This window comes from Sycon ciliatum, chromosome 13, assembly GCF_964019385.1.
Source record: "Sycon ciliatum chromosome 13, ocSycCili1.1, whole genome shotgun sequence".
NCBI classification, from domain to species: domain Eukaryota; kingdom Metazoa; phylum Porifera; class Calcarea; order Leucosolenida; family Sycettidae; genus Sycon; species Sycon ciliatum.
In genome coordinates this window covers 19,038,909-19,058,476 of record NC_088655.1, presented here as the reverse complement: position 1 = coordinate 19,058,476, position 19,568 = coordinate 19,038,909, and the positions used below count along the sequence as shown (strand labels likewise).

The window sequence follows — 19,568 nt, the reverse complement described above, 5'->3', positions numbered from 1 at the left end:
GCGTACTAGGAGTGTTAAGGTACTCCTCGTGTAGCGTTACACGTTTTTACACCAAGAAGGCTGCTTTAACTGCTTTTCTTGGTTTACATTGGATATAGATCAAATCCATTGATTCCCGAGCTGCAAAGCGTTCTCAATGTCAAGAACAGAGCTTAGAGCATAGCATAGGATAACATAGGTGTCTGATGAATGCCTAGCTGCATGAAACTCAGAGTTACGACCAACGTCCCCCACTGAGTCTGCTATGTACATTGTATTATAGAATATTGCTCACCATCCAAAGAATTTTCCTATTCCCCATACAGACATCAATGAGTGTACCTCTGGTACACACAGCTGCCCGATGAACTCAACATGTACAAACACTGCCGAAAGCTATACATGCGACTGTTACTCTGGGTTTATTCATAACTCAACAGGGAACCTCTGTTCAGGTACGTGATTGCATGTTGCTTTAATTCAACTTATTTGTTTAGTTAGAAACATTTTCTCTGGTGTGCAAGACATGACTACATTGTAGTCATCTTTGATTCTTGGACCATATATTTTCATTTGGAGGGGAATCCTTGGATATTGGTAAGAACAAGGCAAATTAGCAGTGCATGCAATACACCAGTAAAATGTGCAACCTCATTCTGCTGTGTTGATGCTTTGTAATTCTGTTTCAGCTTGTGTGTCTCCGTGGCAACAACTTGCACCAAATTCTCGCTATTGCGGAAGGATTTTACCGGTGAATTATAACTATCGTGACGCCAGAGCACAGTGTGCATCGCAAGCTGGGGGAGATACATGGCTACCAAGGATATACAATATGCAAGAAAATAATGATATTGCTCGACATATCACCAGCAGTGTGTGGATTGGTGCCGATGACTTCGATGTAAGCATCAGTCAGCTCTTTATAGTCTAAATTTTGCAAATTCACATATTTACTTGACGTGTCCACTTGATTGCTGATACATTAGTTGCATGTATGGTGTCAGAGGCCCGGGTGATTTCTGCAATATATGTCACCTGAAAGCAATGAAAAAGAATTTCTCAAAAGCAACTTTCAAGTTATTATAATGCTACTGTTTGGACATATTCGATGCTCATAAAGCCTACAAAGCCCCTTAATGCAAGGCGGTTTAAACTCATTTAATTCAAACTTAATAAAACGCCAAAGAAGAAAAGGAAAAGGAATGAAAAACCGTGATCAAGCTCTGTGTGTGCCTAATTGGTCTCCATAATAAGTAGGAATGTAATAACTATTACAGACAAGAACGGATGGTCTCATCAGTCATCGTGTCTTCTTCTTTGTGACCACAAGACTAGAAGCGCTGGATGGTCAACCTTTCGGTGCAATGAATTATGTGCCATTTGTCTTGAGTGCTTTTCAGGATCTAGGGAATCACAAGTGGCGGGACACGAATGAGAGCATCACCAACTTTAGCAATTGGGATATTGGCCAGCCAAACCTACTGTATCCTGAAAGCATACTAATGCTGCGCAACGGTCTATGGCATGACCATAATCCTGCAGTAGCCGAGCCTGTGATGTGCGTGAGAAGTGAGTTGATAGCGGTGTGTCCTCCTCCCACCTAAACTGCTTACAGTGCAGTTTCCTGTATTAACCTTTATATATTGCAGGTTTCAAAGCCAGTTTGCCGCTCGCCAAACAAACTGAGTCAAAAACCCTCAAAATTCCACCCAAAGCCTTAATCCTGCAAAGCCATTTCAGTGATGAATTTCACGAATTCAATGGTTAAACCATCAACTTCAGCTGTTCTTTCATTCACTGTACTCATACTGTACTCATACTGTAAAGCCGGAAAGTCTAACGAGTCACAAAGTCTAACGTTTTAACGACCAATTATTTTCTTTGTTATATGAAAAACGCATTATCGCTAGATGTCTGTGTAATAATAAAAATAATAATAATAATTTTAATATGGCAATAAGTAGGACGAGCTGAAACAACATGTGGACTACTTTATTAACAATGTAAGCGATGGATCCGATGCAAGAAACAACCTAAAGGGTAAGGAAAAATACATGTAAGAAGAAAAAGGGCAATGGAAAAAAAGATGATTCGAACAAGTTTTCGTACAACACTCTTCAGGAATCACCGTTGTACTAAAGAACAAAATGAAAACAAAGGAAATAATATTTATAGCAATCAAGGTAGGGTGACACGATACAATGACAGCACTGGAATATCGAGGTGCGATTTCTCACAAAAATGTGCAGAAAACAAGGGTATACTAGTAAGAACTAAGCGTGACAAGTGTGTATCAGCAACAAAAACAAAAAAGTGAGAACGAATGATAATACTAACTATAATAAACAAGAAGGTGACAAAACACATTTAGGCACAAATGGCAACAACGTTGCCACACTCCACAAAAGAACATTATTTGAACAATTTTAGGTGATGAATTTCACGAATTCAATGGTTAAACCATCAACTTCAGCTGTTCTTTCATTCACTGTACTCATACTGTACTCATACTGTAAAGCCGGAAAGTCTAACGAGTCACAAAGTCTAACGTTTTAACGACCAATTATTTTCTTCGTTATATGAAAAACGCATTATCGCTAGATGTCTGTGTAATAATAATAATAATAATAATAATTTTAATATGGCAATAAGTAGGACGAGCTGAAACAACATGTGGACTACTTTATTAACAATGTAAGCGATGGATCCGATGCAAGAAACAACCTAAAGGGTAAGGAAAAATACATGTAAGAAGAAAAAGGGCAATGGAAAAAAAGATGATTCGAACAAGTTTTCGTACAACACTCTTCAGGAATCACCGTTGTACTAAAGAACAAAATGAAAACAAAGGAAATAATATTTATAGCAATCAAGGTAGGGTGACACGATACAATGACAGCACTGGAATATCGAGGTGCGATTTCTCACAAAAATGTGCAGAAAACAAGGGTATACTAGTAAGAACTAAGCGTGACAAGTGTGTATCAGCAACAAAAACAAAAAAGTGAGAACGAATGATAATACTAACTATAGTAAACAAGAAGGTGACAAAACACATTTAGGCACAAATGGCAACAACGTTGCCACACTCCACAAAAGAACATTATTTGAACAATTTTAGGGTAATAACACTATCTTTCTGGACACACTAATTCGGCTTATGAATGCGCTGACAAACAGCTTCCAAAACTTGTAACTGCAAAAGATAACCATGACGAGCACGGCACAAAACAGAAAAACAGGAATCAGAATAAGTACGACAACAGTCAGTACTAGAAACCAAATGATTGTATACTGAAGACTTGTTATTACGAGACGGACGCACACAATCACGACTCACACGCACACCCTCACACTCACTCTCACCCTCACTCAGCTCACCTTCTCCCTCACTGTCCGAACCAGAACCTGCTCCGTCATCCACAGCGGTTTGACTCTCCTCCTCACTTGCATCGTCCTGCGTCTCACCTTCACCACCCACGCCAACCGTGAATGCCCTTGCCTTCATGTCAGTCGTCCTACTTATTGCCATATTAAAATTATTGTCTCCTCGTCGAATTTTTAAATAATAATAATAATAATAATAATAATAATAATAATCAACGCAATAAATAGAGTAAGCTGCGCACTCAGTACAAACACCATAAGCAAAACTTGTTTTCATGTAAATAAAGAAGCTTGAGTGCGCAGCTTACTCTATTTATTGCGTTGATTACATTTTTATCTCCACGGAAGCTTTTTAATAATAATAATAATAGTAATTTGGAAAGGATTGGGAGAACTTCAAATTCAAAGGATCAGTCGGGGAGGTGAACTGCCTGAAAAGAGAAAAAATCGCCAGACCCACCAGGACTCGAACCTGGGACCCTGCTTGTCATGAGCAATGCTCTAACCACTGAGCTGTGGGACCAGGCTGAACCTAGAAGGCGCTGACAAGTTTTTCACTCCAAAAGCAGCTCACAACACGTGCCACACATACTGATGGCACTTGGGTCTTTTTCCCTCCCACAGGGGACCAACCACGGTCAGTTTCTGGAAACAACCAGAGGTGAAAGAAAGTGATTAAATTTGGAAAGGATTGGGAGAACTTCAAATGCAAAGGATCAGTCGGGGAAGTGAACTGCCTGAAAAGAGAAAAAATCGCCAGACCCACCAGGACTCGAACCTGGGACCCTGCTTGTCATGAGCAATGCTCTAACCACTGAGCTATGGGACCAGGCTGAACCTAGAAGGCGCTCACAAGTTTTTCACTCCAAAGGCAGCTCACAACACGTGCCACACATACTGATGGCACTTGGGTCTTTTCCCTCCCCCAGGGGACCAACCACGGTCAGTTTCTGGAAACTACCAGAGGTGAAAGAAAGTGATTAAATTTGGAAAGGATTGGGAGAACTTCAAATGCAAACGATCAGTCGGGGAAGTGAACTGCCTGAAAAGAGAAAAAATCGCCAGACCCACCAGGACTCGAACCTGGGACCCTGCTTGTGATGAGCAATGCTCTAACCAATGAGCTATGGGACCAGGCATGGAAACTAGAGCGGAGTCTTTGTCAGGTGCATTTTCTGCTTCAATGTCGGCGGAAACATTTAGTCCCATATTTTATTCAGCCCAGCGTGCCCCAGCCGATAGGTTCCCGTCCTTCCAGAGCTACCCGTCGCGATGCCTATGTTCGCAACCTTCTGAGGGATGCCATCGAGGACAAATTTCGGTGGAAGTCCCACTGCGAGTGGCGCGGGGCTCTACACACCTCACTGGTGGTGTGAGACTGGAACTGGGCTGTTATCACTGCTGTAGCGCAGTATCTACTTTCCTCGCCGTTTGTGCTTGTGTTGTCATGTATATGTAGTAATGCACACCCGCCATGACGTGCTTTGCACTTCTCTACGCGCGCTGTCACTAGGTACAGCGCTTTGCTTGCTTGCCTCCTTCTTTTATACTGCTGTTTTTTCCATGTCCACTTCATTCCTGATGATGGTCATAAAGACCGAAACGTTGTAACGATACCAATGGATTTGTGTGAAATGCAGTGCTCTCTTGAGTGTAGGCAGGTTGCCTGCAAACAATTCAAGAATATTAAGAATAATAATAATTTGGAAAGGATTGGGAGAACTTCAAATTCAAAGGATCAGTCGGGGAAGTGAACTGCCTGAAAAGAGAAAAAAACGCCAGACCCACCAGGACTCGAACCTGGGACCCTGCTTGTCATGAGCAATGCTCTAACCACTTAGCTATGGGACCAGGCTGAACCTAGAAGGCGCTGACAAGTTTTTCACTCCAAAGGCAGCTCACAACACGTGCCACACATACTGATGGCACTTGGGTCTTTTCCCTCCCCCAGGGGACCAACCACGGTCAGTTTCTGGAAACTACCAGAGGTGAAAGAAAGTGATTAAATTTGGAAAGGATTGGGAGAACTTCAAATTCAAAGGATCAGTCGGGGAAGTGAACTGCCTGAAAAGAGAAAAAAACGCCAGACCCACCAGGACTCGAACCTGGGACCCTGCTTGTCATGAGCAATGCTCTAACCACTGAGCCTGATCCCATAATAATAATAATAATAATACCCAGGTTCGAGTCCTGGTGGGTCTGGCGTTTTTTTCTCTTTTCAGGCGGTTCACTTTCCCGACTGATCCTTTGAATATGAAGTTCTCCCAATCCTTTCCAAATAATAATAATAATAATAATAATTTTTTAAAAGAGGTCGGAGGCGGATAATACTTTAAAACGAAGGTAAGTTATGGGTCGCAAATATCCACGCAAACACACATCCAGTCATAATAAGGCACTTGTCATAAGTATCCGAACGTTTTCGGTCCCTTCTCATCAAGGATTATACAGGGAATGGCTCAAGCTGGAAAGACTAAAACTTATATAGCGTAAAGATAATTAGATAACAACACTCGTGACAAGGTGGAAAATTATCAAGTTTAGCACGACACAAAACTCGAAGGAAAATAATAATAGTGACAACAACATAGTGAGCAAATTAAGTTACATTGTTAAAATTAAGTTACATTAAGTTATTGTCACGTGGTAGATGTGCGTTACATTTGGCTGTGTTAGAAGCTTTGTATATCCGTAAGTTAGATCCTGAACTTTGCGTACAGAAAGAAAATGTGTTGTCGCTACAATTGTTTGGTGTTACTCCTCGTCGAGGTGGTAACAATGTAACTTAATTTGCTCACTATGTTGTTGTCACTATTAATATTTTCCTTCGAGTTTTGTGTCGTGCTAAACTTGATAATTTTCCACCTTGTCACGAGTGTTGTTATCTAATTATCTTTACGCTATATAAGTTTTAGTCTTTCCAGCTTGAGCCATTCCCTGTATAATCCTTGATGAGAAGGGACCGAAAACGTTCGGGTACTTATGACAAGTGCCTTATTATGACTGGATGTGTGTTTGCGTGGATATTTGCGACCCATAACTTACCTTCGTTTAAATAAAAATAATAATAATAATAATAATTTTGTTCACGCACTCACAGCTGCCACATTCATCTACTGCTACCATTCTCAGATACACTGCAAAGGTTCACACTACACGCGTTATGCATAACCGCTAGCTGTGCTGCATTCTCACGCTTCTTTTCATATTACTCTAGCTATATAACTGGTTGTTTTAGTGATTCTTACTATGTGACGATGTTCCACTGATGATGGTCACACGAAAACGTTCTGGAATTGTTTCATTTTAATTGTTTATACATGGTTATGAGTGCACAATTGATATTTTTCATTGCTATTTTACGACTGTTGTCTCCTCGTCGGTTATTTAAATAATAATAATAATAATTGGTGTGTATGATGATTCTCACTTTTCTGTTTTGTGCCGTGCAAGTTATGTTAAGCAGTTGAAGGTTCTGGAAGCTGTATGTATTCGTGTGCATAATCCTGTTCTTTGTAAACAAAAGAAGCATGTAGTCGCGCTAAAGTTGTTCTCGTAGCTGGTTATCAGATGTAAATGTTGTGTCATGTTGCACTTATAACACTTCTTGCTTTGTGGCTGCACTCAGTTATATACGTTAGCACTATGTTTGACACCTATTGTGTAATGCTGTAGCACTTCCTTTGTTGCTCACACTTTCAATTAATTATGCTGTTATAAAATGTTCTATTGTTGTACACAGTACCCTCAGTTCCGATACTATTCACTGATGAACGGACCACGAAAATCGATTTTGAATAACATAAAAATCCTTAAAGGGGAAGTTAAGGCAAAAATTAAAATTTCACCAGTTGTAGTCTTCGGGGTGCTGAGTCGAATGGTCTTGGTCCGAGAAAGCTGAGACGCTCCCTTCCTACTTGAATCCCAATCGAACTCGCGCACTTCCACCGAAACTGGGTGACTGCGCCCTACTAAATGGGGATTTGTATGCAAAATGTCACTAAAAGCGCCATTTCGTTCTTATAAAAGCACGGATGACCGCGATTGGCCCATATGTTGTAGTCTTTTGGAAGCTGAATTCACTGGTTTTGGTCCGAAAAGGCTGCGATGCAGCGTTCCTCCTTTATTCCCAATCGAACATGGTTGAACAAGCGGTCACGTGCTCCTGCGTACACCAGTCAGCTGGTCACCGTGCCTGCAGGGTACAACTTACTAGCCTGTTTGACCTTTTTTGGGTGCAGTCCTGTCACTCGAGTTGAACTCGAGTTGAACCTTGGTGTGAAAGTTGTCGCCTGCTGGCGTGGTGACCAGGTGATTTGGGCACCCAGGAGCACGTGACCACTTGTTCAACCATGTTCGATTGGGAATAAAGGAGGAACGCTGCATTGCAGCCTTTTCGGACCAAAACCAGTCGACTCAGCGTCCAAAAGACTACAACATATGGGCCAATCGCGGTCATCCGTGCTTTTATAAGAACGAAATGGCGCTTTTAGTGACATTTTGCATACAAATCCCCATCTAGTAGGGCGCAGTCACCCAGTTTCGGTGGAAGTGCGCGAGTTCGATTGGGATTCAAGAAGGAAGGGAGCGTCTCAGCTTTCTCGGACCAAGACCATTCGACTCAGCACCCCGAAGACTACAACTGGTGAAATTTTAATTTTTGCCTTAACTTCCCCTTTAAAAATTCCATGAACTCGTTGTTGTCTGGCCATGCCTGCATCGATTATACTCCTAATTGCACTAATAATAATAATAATAATAATAATTCAAATGATCAGTCGGGGAAGTGAACTGCCTGAAAAGAGAAAAAAACGCCAGACCCACCAGGACTCGAACCTGGGACCCTACTTGTCATGAGCAATGCTCTTACCACTGAGCTATGGGACCAGGCTGAACCTAGAAGGCGCTGACAAGTTTTTCACTCCAAAGGCAGCTCACAACACGTGCCACACATACTGATGGCACTTGGGTCTTTTTCCCTCCCCCAGAGGACCAACCACGGTCAGTTTCTGGAAACTACCAGAGGTGAAAGAAAGTGATTAAATTTGGAAAGGATTGGGAGAACTTCAAATTCAAATGATCAGTTGGGGAAGTGAACTGCCTGAAAAGAGAAAAAACGCCAGACCCACCAGGACTCGAACCTGGGGCCCTACTTGTCATGAGCAATGCTCTAACCACTGAGCTATGGGACCAGGCTGAACCTAGAAGGCGCTGACAAGTTTTTCACTCCAAAGGCAGCTCACAACACGTGCCACACATACTGATGGCACTTGGGTCTTTTTCCCTCCCCCGGGGGACCAACCACGGTCAGTTTCTGGAAACTACCAGAGGTGAAAGAAAGTGATTAAATTTGGAAAGGATTGGGAGAACTTCAAATTCAAATGATCAGTCGGGGAAGTGAACTGCCTGAAAATAGAAAAAACGCCAGACCCACCAGGACTCGAACCTGGGACCCTACTTGTCAGCGCCTTCTAGGTTCAGCCTGGTCCCATAGCTCAGTGGTTAGAGCATTGCTCATGACAAGTAGGGTCCCAGGTTCGAGTCCTGGTGGGTCTGGCGTTTTTTCTCTTTTCAGGCAGTTCACTTCCCCGACTGATCATTTGAATTTGAAGTTCTCCCAATCCTTTCCGAATTTAATCACTTTCTTTCACCTCTAGTAGTTTCCAGAAACTGACCGTGGTTGGTCCCCCGGGGGAGGGAAAAAGACCCAAGTGCCATCAGTATGTGTGGCACGTGTTGTGAGCTGCCTTTGGAGTGAAAAACTTGTCAGCGCCTTCTAGGTTCAGCCTGGTCCCATAGCTCAGTGGTTAGAGCGTTGCTCATGACAAGTAGGGTCCCAGGTTCGAGTCCTGGTGGGTCTGGCGTTTTTTCTCTTTTCAGGCATTTCACTTCCCCGACTGATCATTTGAATTTGAAGTTCTCCCAATCCTTTCCAAATTTAATCACTTTCTTTCACCTCTGGTAGTTTCCAGAAACTGACCGTGGTTGGTCCCCTGGGGGAGGGAAAAAGACCCAAGTGCCATCAGTATGTGCGGCATGTGTTGTGAGCTGCCTTTGGAGTGAAAAACTTGTCAGCGCCTTCTAGGTTCAGCCTGGTCCCATAGCTCAGTGGTTAGAGCATTGCTCATGACAAGTAGGGTCCCAGGTTCGAGTCCTGGTGGGTCTGGCGTTTTTTCTCTTTTCAGGCAGTTCACTTCCCCGACTGATCATTTAAATTTGAAGTTCTTCCAATCCTTTCCAAATAATAATAATAATAATAATAATAATAATACCACAGCACGCGTACAAAGGCCAAAGAACAATGCATGAGAATACACAGAAATTAAACCAAGTCCGCTTCTGTCTCCAGTCAACAAAAACCTCATCCATAAACAATGTATGTGTAAAGATGAGCATAAAGATGGATGGTCGCGTAGCCATCGCTAAACATTCTGCACGTAATCATGCCAAAATTACAAAACCGTTAAACTTTTTGGTCGCTAGACTTTCCGGTTTTACAGTAATAGGCAGTCAGAAAGTGAGACAACAGGGCTCAGGTTGCTGAATGTTTCAGTACCCTCTCAGTTTCGTGCCCCGTTATCGTATTTTCTGACTGCTTATTATCTTGTGACAGTCGTGCATAATTGTTCATAACTCGTTTTCATGTGATTTCTTCTATTTTAATTACATATTAGGTGTATTTTACTACCATCATATCTAAGAAACATGGCAGATAATCTTTTAAAGTTAGATTTCTCTATCCGCATGGGGTTGGTCAAGCACCCTGAATGAGATGCAAGAGACACCTGGTTCAAGCCCTAACTGAGAGCGAGTTTTCCTGTCGTGCTGCTTTTCACAGTCAACTCGGAATTTGTCGCCAGGCGCCAGAGGTACATGGATGCAGGCAATGGGGGTTATCGGCACTTGTGCCAGTAGATGCGAGACCTATCACCTCCACCGATTGGCCCTGCAAATGCCGCTACATTCCCAGGTCTTAGTGGCCGTTGTGAGTCGGATTTTAACAAAAAAGACCGTGCTTTACCTTTGTATTTTTTACTTCTATGATAGATATGCCGTCTTGCACGTCTCCCCTAGTACCAAATGGAAATCTATCACAGAGCGTATTCTATGTTGACAGCAATGTTACAGTAACATGCCACAAGGGATATATCATGTCTGGCAGCACAACAATCAGGTGCAATGGAAGTCTCCTCTGGTCACCTGATGTCCCGACCTGTCAAAGTAAGTGTGATTATGAAAAAGTAGCTTAGTTGTACCTTTTAATGAGAACAGCGTAACTCGTCTGTTGCCTCGTCGTGATACGAAGGCAGGGAACTTCGCCGCTTTTAATACTTCGCTGATAATGACTGCGGATATAGAACGACAATTCGCGAATAACGACAGAATTTCCATGCCCTGAGCAAAGTCCCATCTAACTTAAATATAATATTATTATCATTGAAACTTCTGGTATAAGGACACTTCGTGAATAAGGACACTTTTCTGATGCCCGCCGCGTGTCGTTATACACAAAGTTGACTGTACTCGTTATAATATCCGCTCCGTCACAAGTTTGTGTTCAAGATACGGTCCGTCTTAGACAAATCGAGTCAACTCTAACAGTTGCATCAACACTTTGCTCCATATCAGACACATTTCCTTAAGTTACGGACAGAACAGGGATACCTCCCAAATCTAATTTCTGAACATCATCTCCTCGAATTCTCTTATAACCCTGCTTCTATGCAGTTTATATTATACGTACCGTACACATTTTCTCCCATGCATTTGGGTTAGCTGCCCGTTTGATTCTGCGAATTAAAGTAAAACAACATGAACAACGGAATGGTAAGCATTACCATGTGCAACCTAGATCAGAATCTGACGGTTTTATTCACCTGTTCCTGGGTTATTCATATGATGGTACACCCCTGGCAGTAATCATGGCAGTATGGCAATGATCCCTATGTCACTGAAGAAGTTAAGTGGCGGTAGCGATAATGATGATTTCCCTGGTTAATTAAATGGATCGAAATTTGGCAATGGCCTCCGCTACTCCTCCAATACAGTGATGCTAGAATGAAGTCATTTTAGAAAGAAACTCCGAAAGGTTCTACACTTACAGTCGTACATTGTTTCATTTCTTTTGCTAGTTCCATCAGAGCCTCCCCAAATCGTGAATTTACCCGTACAGCTACGTGTAAACCAGTATTCTTCAGCGACAGTCACTTGTGATGCGAGTGGTGCACCAGCTCCAACCCTGACATGGCTGTACAATGGAGCCATTCTCTCCACATCAGCAGCAGTGACCATCACCGAAGAAGCCTTCACCAACGACAATATCACTCAGCGAGGAAGCCAAGGGAAAAGATCTGTTCTATTTCTCCACAATGTCACTTACGTCAACAACAAAGGATCCTACACATGCCTTGCAGCAAATTTTAGAGCTCCGGATGCAACTTCCTCAGCCGATCTCAAGATATTCGGTAAGTAGAAAAGCCAACCTTACACACACAACAGAGGCGAAAGGCTGTGTTAGCTGTAGCTTAAAGTTTCAAACATCGGAGAGATCATCCTCCCCTTATTTTTATTTAACGCCGTGGTTGGCAATTACCCACTCTCTTAACGTTGGCCGGTGTTTCCACCGAGTCTTGAGATGTTGTAATAAATATATATATAAATATCAGACAGCAGCATTCACCCCCCCCCCCCCCCCAAGCCAACCTTATGTACAACAGGCCATTAAAACTATCGCCATTTCAAATTCGTTAACAGGTTCCTGGGAGACAATAATGCTATAGTACTGGGACGAAAGGCACACCTTAGGCTTTTCAAAATCTCGGAAAGTTTTCTTTATTTTACTTTAGGGCTAAAAGTTGGCACTGAGATCCCGAGTTCGAGTACTCTGATTTTCTCAGATCGAATATTCGAGTATTCGAGTATTCTTCATCTCCTAAAAATTGCACACCAAGGGGCTTAAAATCACATGATTTAAAACCCTGATCGAATCGAGTAGCAGTCATTTTTCTTGGGTATATTGGTTGGTGGGTCATTTGGGCTCTCTCTACTCGTGAACAAATGTTCACCACACAGTATGCACATCAATATCTGCTGACTGCTGCTCTGAAACTGCAGATTTCTGTGGTGAATGCATAACAAGTATACCATGTATGAACGAGTACTCTGATTTATTCCGAGTACGATATTTTTGAAAAAACCGAGCGAGTACTCGAGTATTCGGGATAATTGTTTCAGCCCTAGTTTAATTTCAACCTTATCATCAGTTTAAATATCGGCAAAATCAAATGAAACTGGACGATGGATCAAGTACAGTAAAGAGGTGATAGAAAGAGCGCAAGGAAGAGATAAAATAACCTTGTTTCTATCACCTCTTCGCTGTACATTGTCTTCGTGCATTTTAGTTTTACTTGCATTGCACGTGACGATATGGCTTGAAAGTATACAAGTAAAAACTTTCAAGATGTTGGTAAAGAGTGAATTGTGGTTCATCGTCTCAGAAATATCCATTTAAAGTTATGCTAAGTCTACAAATGGCTTTTCAGACAGTAATAGTCTTCCAGTCATAAGTCTGAGACCAACATTAATGGTCTTCATGGTGCATGTACATATATATAGCAGTACTCTTAGGGCAGGGTCAGTACCTGATGATCGATTAAGTTTGTGAAACTCGGAGTTACGAAACCTCAATTGCTCGTTCTGCTGTCTGTGCATCCCGGTATTTGCCTTCCGCAAATTGAGCCCTCTACGGACGGTGTATGAACTTCACATGGTGTTCTCTGTACCATGTTATTTCTATGTCACAAGTCTCCAAGTGTTGCTTTAATTAGAGATGATACAGTTAATCATTCTATTGTCATCTTATGTGATTACAGTTCCACCTAGTGAAGTGAGACCACCTCTAGATGTTAGCTCATCAGAAACAGCAACAGCTCGATTTGACTGCAACATGTATGCGGTCCCAGCAGCTCGAACAACATGGTACAAGGATGGAAAGGTAAGAGTGGAATATGTTCGTTGCAAATCTTCAGCAATACAAGGAGGGGGGGGGGGGGAGGTCGACAGTATTTTCACTATACAGATAACTCCACAACACAAACAAATTTCACATGAAGAAAGTTCGTGATAAATATTGCGAGCTATTCCCCATAACGAACACCACTGTGCATAGAATCGGTTCTTTATCACCACTTTATTTCCATAGCAGACATGAAATTATATCATACAAACATTATTTTGCGACTTGCATGTGCCACTTGTATGGGTTTGTGATTTTTCATTTTTATGCGTCCCTGAAAAAAAAATTGACTTACGAAATTGACCCTCTGCAGTGACCTGTTTTCGGTTATAAGAAGCCGTATCTTCAGGGACGCATAAAACTAAACACTCACAAACGCAAACAAGTGGCGCATTCAGGCCGCAAAATAATGTTTGTACGATGTAATTTCATGTCTGCTATGGAAACAAGTGGCGATAAAGAACCAAGTCTACGCACCTAGGTGTTCGTTAGCAGGAGGCGACTTTCTCAAACTTTGCACCGTGGAAAATTGAAACCGCCAATCGCATTAGAACCCATGGACATTGAATGAGTTTATTATCTTTGTCCCCTACCTGCAATGCACAGCTGCTGAATGTATCCGGAGATATTCAGTTTTCAACAGACAACTCAACTTTGTTGATAAGCAATCTCGAGTACAGTGATCGTGGTCAATACCATTGCATGGCAGAGAATCGAGATGGTGTCAACTTCACTCTTGGTGGTATGGTCCAGGGTTCTCCAGCTACTCTGCTTGTGTACGGTGAGTAATTCATAGTCAGTCTAGATGTGGCTATGTCCAATCTCCGGAAAGCTACCTATTTCAACCTTGTTCTGTCTCCCAATAAAGTGGATCTCAAAGTCAGTGAACGGTCTCAAAGCATGAAAGTCACCAATCAAGATGCACACTGAAATTATGTAGGGTGCTATGTAAACATTATGGAATAGGAAATGGTCTGTAAATCTATACACGGATCTTTGAGGAAATAATAAACGTAGGAAAGAAAGGACATAATTATTGCTGTATAGAGGGAAATTTTCGGACGGAAATATTTTCGGACGAAGCCGAATTTCGACCTTTCGTACGGATTTTATTTTCGCACAGTGCTGCATGCTAAATGCACGTGTTCGCAAGCAGTACGCATGTATACTATTGTATGGTGTACAAAATTTCACGCGAACAAATTTCAGTAAAGTATTTATTTTAGTACAAAAGAGGCCATGTACGAAATTGTGCGAAATTAAATTCCGTCCGAAATATCATGGATAAGAGTTAAGAATATCTGTCCAACAATTTACCGGGACTCCATTATAGAGTCAAAAAGTGCAACCACGAGGCACCAAACTGACAGAGTACTGAGACATTCTACAACCTGATACCAACATGTACATGTGGCTCCAACACAGTCGGAAGGTTGTTGGTTAGTGCTTCGGAGATGTGTGGCATCTAGGTATCAGTTCATCGATTGTTTTAGTACTCTGGTAGTTTTGTGCCTAGTTGTTGCGCGTTCTGGCTGTATGATAAAATCTACTTATTACAGCGGTAAGCGGTAAGCGATATGTGAACCAACCCTTACCGCCGATGTCCTGCGATGTATTGCGACGCCGATTTATCTTATGTGAACCAACCTTTACCATTAATTTGTGTGGGTTATTCCCAAGGGAAAGCGGTGAAGGAACCCTTTCGCACTTGGTTTGCCAATGTTAATGAGATGATTAATCTTGAACTTCACCATTCGTGGAACAGTCTAGGTTTCACCAGTCAAGCAAAAAAACCTTTAACGAATGAAAATGCACTTGGGTAGCTTGCTACTTGTATTCAGTGTAGGGTCTGTTCACATATTGCCGGTTCGCGCCGGGAGTCACCGGCGGTGGGCCTCTTGCATACTCTCCCGGCGCATTGCGATTGTCAAAATTTCAAACCAATACTTGTCCTAAATGTCCCTACCGCTATATTGAAGCTAGAGAGGAGGTCCGTTCGCCATTCTTGTAGCCGCTTCAAGATGTCAAATAAGTCCGCATACCAACCCGTCTTTCTCGGATGACCTGCTGCAGTGTTGTGCAACTTATGAGAGAAAATAGTTCTTTTGACGCCGGCAACGTTTGCATCCATAATTTCGACACCATCACTTACTAGACTGCAACGAAATGTTCAGAAGTAGTTTCATGATCTCCAGTAAAAGCTAGTACCGAATGGTCATCAACAAAAATCTTGAACTACTGAAGAAGCAAATAATTTAAGCTGCAATTTGCAAACCTGTCATAACATTTAGGCACATTCTTTACTACTTTGTAGTGGATTTGTTACTCGAACGGTATGCGCAACGGATCGGGAGCTGGCTCTTCGCCGATATTTTGGGGCGCTGATTTTGCTTATGTGAACCAACGCTGAGGGCCCTCCGTGAATACCGATATTTATATAGAAGCGAAAATTAGTCATTTCTCTGCAACCCCTTCCCCCTCCCTGGGAAACTATCACATACATAAAGTACAGCAATATCGATATTTTGTCTATTTTCGATATGCCCGCACATACAAACTGTCCATCGATATTTTTCGAGAAATGAACAGGCGCTCAACCCCTCCCAATAAACGACTAGTTTTCTTTTTAAGTAAATATCTATAGTTACGGATTTAATACCGTCAATCTATTCTACCCCTACTTCGAAATGTCACTTGCAGTGGCGGACGCGCATATTGAAATTGTACATTTTCCATGGTGCTCAGATACAGTGTTAGTTGTACAATTGTTTTTGCTTTGCTTTTCTCATTGTTACACATGTTGTGCCTTAAAAGAACTTCGAAGTGTCATTGTCAACATGTCCGGAGATTTTGCCTGCTCTGATATGCTTCACATTGTTCGCAGTTCAACCTCGTATAACCATTGGACCAACCGATAAGGTCTTGAATGAAGGGACATCGTCCGCACTGCGCTGCACCTCATATGGATATCCTATGCCAGTCATACAATGGTTACATGGTGGTGTACAACTCCCGGATATGCAGAGCACCACAGCTATAACAACGGCTGGTAATGACACTGTCCCTGCATCCTACACCAGCACACTGACTGTCTCTAATATCCTGTATGGAGATCGTGGCCAGTACACCTGTGTCAGTAGGGTGGACAAGACTGGATTTGCTGATAGCAGTCACTTGCAAAGCTCAGACAGTGCATCAGCTACAATCATTGTTTACAGTAAGTTATATTTGGACGTGGTGAATATCATGCAACAAAGCAACAAATCAATCTGTTTTGAACGAGAAAGGCAAATCCGATGGTGTTGCCGTACTTGTGGCTATGTGAGCGAAAAAGCCCGTAACTGCTCACTTTGACTCAACATTTTAGTTTTGATGCATAGTTGGACAGAATGACAAAATGGTGGACTAAGTAAGCGGCAGTGAAGCAAAGAACAGTTTAAACACAAACTTTGATTACTTCACAGATACCACCAAAGATGTCTGAAATATTAGTCATTCTAGTACGTCCTGTAGATAAATAGGTAAGCAACAGCCTGTTTATCAACAAAGCAATCCCACTACACCCGCTCTCATACCGACCTCATTTATGGAAGAATTGTTGTCAGTGTCTAAAACTTGGAGTCGTGTTGCTGGTGTGATGAGGTCGGCCAGAGAGCACATGCGGTGAAACTGCTTTAGAAAGTCCTGGTATGAACATATATGCCTCCCCCCCCCCCTTTCCAAACACCGGATTATTTCAATTTCATAGCCTTGAGTGTTATTCAATCTCAAGTATACCATCTCCAGGCATATATACCGGCATGGTCGGCACACCATCCTTATGTTGACTCATGATTACGAAAGCATGAAACTTTAAGAGAGCATGTCTGAGAATACCAAAGTATGTGTGCAAGTGGATCTCTCCGATTTCGCTCAAAACCTTGAAATTTGCATACCCCTCAAAAATGGCCGAAATATCACATTATTTATGGGTCTAGAAACGAGTCACGCCACAGCGTATACGAACAAGCTATGAACAAAACTCCATCAAGCCAACATTGCCTCACCTTAGAAGAGTTCCTGGAGCAGTACCACTTAGCCACGCCAGCATCCCAGAAGACGAGGTCCATCACTCCCTGACGCCACAAATGATCGTCTTGAAAATGGCCAATTTACAAGCAATTGGCCAGAACTATACACCGGCAGATAGTAGAAAACCTCTTCTAGCGCTGAAGACATGACCCCCATCTTCCTTTAGGGGTTTTCTTGAAATAAACTTTTTTGAATTTTTCCACTCGACCATGCTGAAATACGGCCAAAGTCATACCTGCGTAGGAAAGCTCGCCCCTCCGCGACGTCTCCTCAGCAATTTCTACTCCAACACTACTCCCAAGGCCGCAGAACAAAGTGTATTGTTGGCTCTGACAAGGAAAAGCAGCGGTGATCATTTGTCACTCCAAACCACAAGCTTCTCCTTGCGCCACCAATACTTTTTTGTGCGACTGTTGATGCAAAAGTGACTGAATTCCTAAGCGCAGTTTTTGAATTTTATTGCAAGATACACGGTGAGATCGCGTGCTCTGTGACAGAGTATGACGCTTCCTGGATGACGACACGCGGCCATCGATCGCGAACGTGACTGGAACGCTACTCGGAACAGACCATGATGGCAGAGGTAAGATGATCTGTATTTCCTGCTTGATCTCCTGACAACCCTCACAAACTGTCCTAGGAGTGTTGCAATGGCAGTAAGCCGTTGAAATATGCCCCCAGTACAGCATGGAGAGTTATTCATCTTTCACACTTACCTCCTGTAATCCCGAACATAGTCCAACGGTAAAAGTCCCTTGTTTTCATGTCGATGCTCGCCAAAAGCTGCTAGCTCGGTCGCTTTGTGTTGACTGGCACATGGCATGCACGCGAGCAGCACTGGCTGCACGAACCTGTCGCGTGAACTGCATGAGAGATTTCTTACGTCATAAAGAATGTGATTTCATCATCATTTCACTGGTCTTCGACCTACATGGTCAGGGAAAGTCCCGGTTCGTAGGCCTACAACACAGTCAGCTTGTTCTTGAACCCAGTACCAACACAAGTGTGATCACTTCCAGACCAACGGGCGTTTAAGGCGAGTAACAAGCGCACTTGACGAAGGTGACTCTGAAATCTCGTGAGCCGTGATCCACGCGACTTGGCATTCTTGCGTCACAGGGCACGTGATTTCACCGTGCCTCTTGTAGTAAAATTTAAGCGCTCATGCCTTCAGTCACTTAGTTTTGCATCAACAGTCGCACAAAAAAGTATTGGTGGCGCAAGGAGAAGCTTGTCGTTTGGAGTGACAAGTGATCACTGCTGCTTTTCCTTGTCAGAGCCAACAATACACTTTGTTCTGCGGCCTTGGGAGTAGTGTTGGAGTAGAAATTGCTGAGGAGACGTCGCAGAGGGGCGAGCTTTCCTGCGCAGGTATGACTTTCGCCGTATTTCAGCATTGTCGAGTGGAAAAATTCAAAAAAGGTTTATTTCAAGAAAACCCCAAAAGGAAGATGGGGGACATGTCCTCAGCGCTAGAAGAGGTGTTCTACTATCTACCGGTGTATAGTTCTGGCCAATTAAGGACGTAGCTGGCTGTTTTGCCAGCGCTTGTAAATTGGCTATTTTCAAGACGATCATTTGTGGCGTCAGGGGGTGATGGACCTCGTCTTCTGCGATCCTGGCGTGGCTAAGCGGTACTGCTCCAGGAACTCTTCTAAGGTGAGGCAATGTTGGCTTGATGGAGTTTTGTTCATAGCTTGTTCGTATACGCTGTGGCGTGACTCGTTTCTAGACCAAAAAAGAATGTGATATTTCGGCCATTTCTCAGGGGTATCCAAATTTCAAGGTTCCCTTCAGAAACTTTTTCAAGGGCTTTGCACAATCGATCCACACCCCAAAGGGAACCTACCTGCAAATTTTGAGCGAAATCGGAGAGATCCACTTGCACACATACTTTGGTATTCTCAGACATGCTCTCTTAAGTAGCAGCACTCTCAAGAATAGATACTTTAGTACATTTATCTGATTTATCTTGTTTCACACAGCCCTACCAGTGCCAGACCCAACATATGCACATCAGACTGGTCTCAAGGATGTACCTGTTCGCCTTACTGTTGGCTATTCATCACCAGGCTATCCACCAGTGCCGTCGGACAACATTACCTGGAGCAAGGTA

General features: G+C 42.8%; 1 protein-coding gene across 1 annotated transcript in view; it reads left to right on the top strand.

Annotated features, from left to right (window-relative positions):
- The window catches only part of LOC135829721 (uncharacterized), a 193,439-nt gene that overhangs the window by 87,359 nt on the left and 86,512 nt on the right, over nucleotides 1–19,568 (top strand). Inside the window, exons 25-33 of the mRNA XM_065342114.1 lie at nucleotides 306–434; nucleotides 669–880; nucleotides 1,380–1,548; nucleotides 10,414–10,587; nucleotides 11,499–11,831; nucleotides 13,239–13,360; nucleotides 13,988–14,162; nucleotides 16,266–16,598; nucleotides 19,438–19,565. Of these exons, the coding sequence (XP_065198186.1) occupies nucleotides 306–434; nucleotides 669–880; nucleotides 1,380–1,548; nucleotides 10,414–10,587; nucleotides 11,499–11,831; nucleotides 13,239–13,360; nucleotides 13,988–14,162; nucleotides 16,266–16,598; nucleotides 19,438–19,565 (1,775 nt within the window). The remainder of the gene's footprint in view (nucleotides 1–305; nucleotides 435–668; nucleotides 881–1,379; nucleotides 1,549–10,413; nucleotides 10,588–11,498; nucleotides 11,832–13,238; nucleotides 13,361–13,987; nucleotides 14,163–16,265; nucleotides 16,599–19,437; nucleotides 19,566–19,568) is intronic.